At 63.2% G+C, this 5,603-nt stretch overlaps 2 protein-coding genes across 2 annotated transcripts in view; one reads left to right on the forward strand and one right to left on the reverse strand.

Moving 5' to 3' along the window:
• The window catches only part of LOC101619714 (actin-related protein 2/3 complex subunit 4), a 38,632-nt gene that overhangs the window by 25,358 nt on the left and 7,671 nt on the right, over positions 1–5,603 (reverse strand). The gene's annotated exons all lie outside the window — the stretch shown is intronic.
• Positions 1,203–5,603, forward strand: part of CAMK1 (calcium/calmodulin-dependent protein kinase I) — a 7,515-nt gene continuing 3,114 nt past the window's right edge. Inside the window, exons 1-5 of the mRNA XM_004692387.2 lie at positions 1,203–1,343; positions 2,984–3,115; positions 4,070–4,144; positions 4,231–4,369; positions 5,438–5,564. Coding sequence (XP_004692444.1) covers positions 1,261–1,343; positions 2,984–3,115; positions 4,070–4,144; positions 4,231–4,369; positions 5,438–5,564 — 556 coding nt within the window. The 5' untranslated portion in view covers positions 1,203–1,260. The remainder of the gene's footprint in view (positions 1,344–2,983; positions 3,116–4,069; positions 4,145–4,230; positions 4,370–5,437; positions 5,565–5,603) is intronic.

The following is a 5,603-nucleotide window of genomic DNA, read 5'->3' on the forward strand; positions in this document are numbered from 1 at the left end:
TGTGTTTTGAGGTGTGAGGGGGCTCTGTGGGAGGAATGTCTGAGGCGAGGCTGTGTGGACCTGTGGGCCGCTCTTGGGTGAACTCGCCGGTGGTGCGGGTATGGGAGTGTGGGTTTAGGGGTGCTGGTGGGGCAGGTGTCTGTGTTCCGGGGTGGGTGGGGTATACGTGGAGCTGTGAGGGGCACATGTGTGGGCCCAGGTAGAAGTCTCCTTTCCTAGAAAGGTTTGCCCCTGGGCTGGGCTCTCACACCAGGGGGCTAGTCAGGGGTCTTCCTTTCTTCCCCTGCAGAGGAAACAAAAGGGCTCTCCCTGGGGTCACAGCGCTCACCTGCTGCTCCCAAGGCGCTGCCCTGGGACCTGGGCTGGGCCGAGGCCTGTTCTCTGCATGGCCCACACGCCGCATGTGGCCCCCCCCAAGCGCTTCTGCCCTTTGCCAGCCTCAGGCCCTTAATGGGGTCCCCTAAGCATCAGCAACCTCAGTCTCCTCATTCTCCAGCTGACAGTGGGAGCGAACTCACACCTCCCGTGGAGACAACAACCGTGTCTCAGCGTAGCAAGGCAGAGGCTGAATCAGGGTCCCAGGAAGCCAGGAGGGGACAGACCCGGGACCTTTTCTCAGGCTGCTGGGACCCAGATGGGGAGTCAGGAGGGAGAGGGGGTAACAGGAGACCTGGGGCGCTCCAGCTGTGGCTGCTGTTGCCGTGGCAACAGTGAAGCAGGAGCTATTTAAAAACGTGGCTGAGATATTGCTGGAAGCCCAGGCTGCCGGAAACCTGATTTCCGAGAGGTTGGGGGGGGGGAGGAGGGCGAGGCGACACCCCAGAAACTGCCACGGTGGGGCTGGGGCATCTACGGAGGGGGTCCTTGAGGGCCACACACTTCCACGAGCCTCTGGGGTCTTCTGGGATGTCCTCTCTCTAAGACAGGGCTCCCCTAGGCGGGAGAGGGGAGGACTGGGAGATGAGCTGAATATGTGCATGAATGAATGAATGCAGGAATGAATGGCGCTGTTGAATGAAGAGTTGTGGCCACCATGAAGGTGACTTAGAGGCATCAGGATTTGTTGAACGGATACTGTTGAATGGACAAATGACTCGTGAATGAATGGATGTCTGCTGAATGATTTTGTGAAGTGAATGAATCCAGGAATGAGGAAAATGCAGGCTGACGGCCCAGCGAGCCCCAAAGCGGCCTGCCCCCCAGTCTCCTTCCTCCTCTCCCCTCCCAGGAGCCCTGGCCGTGGCCAAGCCGCAGTGGGTCATGCCGGGGGCGGTGGAAGGCCCCAGCTGGAAGCAGGCGGAGGACATTCGGGACATTTACGACTTCCGTGATGTTCTGGGAACGTGAGTCTGGGAGGGAGGGGCGCGCTGGCTGCCGGCGGCAGGTACTCACTCCTGGCGGCGGCTGTGGGCACTGCTTCCCCCGCCGGTCCGAACTCCACTTCTGCGCCCAGGCCGTGCCGCTGTGCCATGGCCCGGCCTGGCGCTGGCTTTCCAGAGTGACAGTGGGAGCAGCAGGGGCTGCTCTGGCCACAGCGCCGGGTTTCTGTGAAGGCAGGAAGTGGGGAGAACGAAGCCAGTCGCTGCCAAGAGTCCGGCCAAGAGCCCGGCGTGCCGGCTGGTCTGGAGCTGAGCAGGCGCTGGGAATCCAGAAATAACTCGGGCCTAGTCTGCCCACCAGACGCCAGAGGGAGGCAGGCCCGTGCGAGCAGCCAGGCCTGTGCAGAGCTCCGGATCCGGCTGGGACGGAGCCCCCCGCGGGGCCGAGGGAGCCGGAGGCTTCCGCCTGGGAGAGCTTCGGGCGCTGGGCCTTCCCGGGTAGAGGGAGGCTTGGTCTGCACCTGTCAGAGGGAGAGGGTCCCGTCCCGGGCAGGGGGAATAACGCACCCGCTGTGTGTGGGGAAAGGAAGGGCCGGGCGTCGTCAGAGGCAGGGGGAGAGTGGAAGACGGGAGGGCGGCCACGCCAGGCCTCGACAGCCGCGGGCGGGAGTGGCCTTCCCCCCACGGCTCTGACGACACTGAAGGCTTTTTGGCAGGTTCGCAAATCAAGTCACGCTGGCCGCAGCGCGGAGGCTAAGTTGGGGCAGGCCGAGACTGGACGCTGGCCCTGAGGCTAGCCCTGTAGCTTGACTGAGGTTTCTCTTTGGCAAACGCTGTTCTTTGGCTTATGTCTCTTATCCCTGAGAAAGCAAACAGGGGCGGTGAGATTTGCTAGACTTCACTGCTTCTCAAGCTTTGGTGACTATACAGATTGTGCAGGGTCTTCTTAAAATCCTCGAATTTAGCAGGTCTGTGGTGAGGCCTGAAACCATTTCTAAACGTCACAGGAGCTGATGGTTCTTCAAGACTCGAAGGTGCTAAGTTAGCCATGACTCAAATGGCTTTAGCAGAAAAAGGGGTCACGCGCATAACTGGAGAGCGGGGGATAAACTTCAGGCGTGGCCAGATCCAGGGACTCACATGCTATTATCAGGAAATTGTCTTTTTAAAAAAGATTTATTTATTATGCATACAGGAACTGGGGTACAGGCCAGAGGTGCAGGGGGTGAGAGGATTCACCAGAGAAAGTGCCATGTGGGTCCCTCGCTGGCCGGGGATCGAACTCGTGCTGCAGTGGCCGCGGACGGCTTCGTAGTAACGCGCCTCGACCCTTCGCGCCACCGGGACATTGTCTCCGATTTCCTTTGCTGTGGGCTTCGGTCTCAAGTAGGCCCAGAGGGCCACCACTAGCCCCAGGCACAGGTCCCGCCAGCTTAGCAGGAAAGAGCACCTCATGCTCAAAATGCCGGTGACTGGCTTGCAGAGCATGACCCAGTTACTGGGACCAGATCACAGCTACTGAGCAGCCGGAGGCGGGGGCTGGAGCAATGACGGGGCGCCCCGGCGGGGGCGCAGGGCCGGGCCCGCCACCCAGAGGGGGAGGAATGAGGCTAGCGAGCAGCTGGGGTTCCGTTCCCCACCTCACAAGTCCCCTCTCTCTGCAGGGGGGCCTTCTCAGAGGTCATCCTGGCAGAAGACAAGAGGACGCAGAAGCTGGTGGCCATCAAATGCATCTCCAAGAAGGCCCTGGAGGGCAAGGAGAGCAGCATGCAGATGGAGATCGCAGTGCTGCACAGGTGTGTGGGCGCCGCCCGCCGCTTTGGGCAGAGCACTGGCCTCTGGGAGCCTGACCTTGCTCGCTGTAGAAAGAGCAGCGACCTCCCTGTGGCAAGGTTGTGGGGAGCAGGACAGGCTCTGTGTTGAGCGCCTGGCACAGGGGTGCCATGGCACAGGCGACTGAGACCCGCCGGTATGGCCAGTGGCTTAATCGGCCACCCTCAGCCGTACAGGCCAGGCCCTGGGCTCGGCCTGAGCCCAGGTATCTCCTCTGTGCTTCCCCCTCCTCACGTTCCCCCGCGCGGCGCGTTCAGCCTGCCTGCTCTAGCCCACTCAGCAGCCGCCTGCTTCCCTCACCGGAGAGCTCGGAGCCCTCCGCTTCCCTTCCCGTCTCTCCCGGGGCTTTCCCTGCCCTGGATGAGACCAAATGGGGGGGGCCGGGGGCCGAGGCGCAGAGAGGTCAAGGGACGTGCCCGAGGGCACACAGCGGGGGAGGCTGGTGTCCCAGCGAGCGCGGTCACCATCGCTGGTCCGTGCATCGAGGGCATTCTGTGTGCCAGGCGCTGCGCCAGGCCTTATCTCATGGGGTTTTCTCTTCGAGGGAAGCGGCATCGTTGGCGTCATACCAGAGCTGAAGAAGCAGGCTCAGCGGTCACACTCAGCTGAGCGCCTGCTTGTACAGTGTTGGGACATGAGCCTGGTCTCGGGGCGCTGCAGCCTGCTAGGGAGACGGGCAGATTCAAACCCCAGGCGGACCAGGGCAAACAGGCGGAAGGGCCTGGGCCCCAAGCCGGGCGGGGAGGCAGTGAGGGCCCGGTGTGCGGGCGACGCCGGGGAGCAGGGAGCAGCACCCCGTGCCCCGGCTCCCGCAATGGCGCCGTCTGTGCGGCCCGGGCCCAGGCGGCCAGTCCTTAGGGTGAGGGAAGGAAGGGCTCGGCTGGCCTCCTCCCAAGCCACCGCGCTTCTCCTTTCAGGATCAAGCACCCCAACATTGTAGCGCTGGATGACATCTATGAGAGTGGGGGCCACCTGTACCTCATCATGCAGCTGTGAGTGCCTCTGCCTCCTGCACACGGGTCTCCCGGGCCTCCCGGCCGCGCCGGGCCCTGGCCAGCCTGCTGTGTCCCCGCTGCAGGGTGTCGGGCGGGGAGCTGTTCGACCGCATCGTGGAGAAAGGCTTCTACACGGAGCGGGATGCCAGTCGCCTCATCTTCCAGGTGCTGGATGCCGTCAAGTACCTGCACGACCTGGGCATCGTGCACCGGGACCTCAAGGTGCGCACGGGCGTGTGCGACGAGCCGCGGCCGGGAGCCGTGCGGCTCCTCACCGGGCGGCCTCGCGGGGCCTCACACCTGGCCAAGCCCCGTCGCCCACCTGCGGCCTGGCCTGTCCCTGCCCGCGGTGCTGTGGGCACTGCAAGGGACGCCGGGAGGAACTGTGCGGTCACTTTAATTCCCATGCCGCTGCGTTGTTCTCTGGTCACAGAAGTCCCTTTGCTCTTTGTAGAAAACCTGAATGAGGCCCCCCTGGGGGCACAGGGGTTAGAGCTGTGAGGCCACCGGCAGCCCCGCAGCCCGAGTTCGATCCCCGGCCAGGGAGGGACCCTCGGGGTGCGGCAGGCCTCTCCTGGCTCCCCTCAGTAGTGTCTTTCAGGAGATCCACCTGTTCTGCTCGCTACTCTGTCTCTGGGGAGTCCTCCCACCCCCCCACCTCTGGCCTGCACCCCAGTTCTATATGCATAATAAATAAATCTTGAAAAAAAGGAAACTTGAGTGAGACAGCAAAACATAAAGGAGCAAGCCGGAGCCCTGAAATCCTCCCCTCAGATGACGGGGGTCCGCTCCTGTAGTTTATCCTGCGGCAGCCAGGAGGGCTCTGGGGTGCGTGGGCCTTGGCTCATGGGCTTTCGGGTATGTTTGTCGGCCGCACGGCGGTGGGGGCTCAAATGGCTACTCCAGGGGTTTATGCATATAGAACTGGGGTACAGCTCAGAGGTGCAGGGAGGGAGAGGTCCCTTCAGAGGCAGAGCGGGGAGCAGAACAGGCAGAGTGATGAAGTCCACTGCAGCGGGGAGACAGGAGAGGTCTGCGTGCCCTGTGGTCAGCACTCGTGGGGATCGAACTCGCGCGGAGGCAGCTGCAGCTGGCTCCCTAGTGCTGCGCTTTACCCCGAGGCCCGGTTGTCCTTCTGGGAAGTTTTAGCCGGAGCTGTCCAAGCTTCCCGCCAAGATGGCGGGCGTGCGGGCGCTGTAGCCGCTGGGGCGCTGGTTCTCAGGGCGTCTGGGGAGGCAGAAGCTCCCGCCAGCCGCAGCTGACGGCACGCGCCTTCCCTCCCGCCCCAAGCCAGAGAATCTGCTGTACTACAGCCTGGATGAAGACTCCAAGATCATGATCTCCGACTTCGGCCTCTCCAAGATGGAGGACCCCAGCAGCGTGCTGTCCACAGCCTGCGGGACCCCGGGATACGTGGGTGCGGAGGGCCCTGGGCGGGGGCGGCCAGCGGGCGGGC

The sequence above is a fragment of the Condylura cristata genome, unplaced genomic scaffold (genome assembly GCF_000260355.1).
Source record: "Condylura cristata isolate star-nosed mole 26May11 unplaced genomic scaffold, ConCri1.0 scaffold00033, whole genome shotgun sequence".
Taxonomy (NCBI): domain Eukaryota; kingdom Metazoa; phylum Chordata; class Mammalia; order Eulipotyphla; family Talpidae; genus Condylura; species Condylura cristata.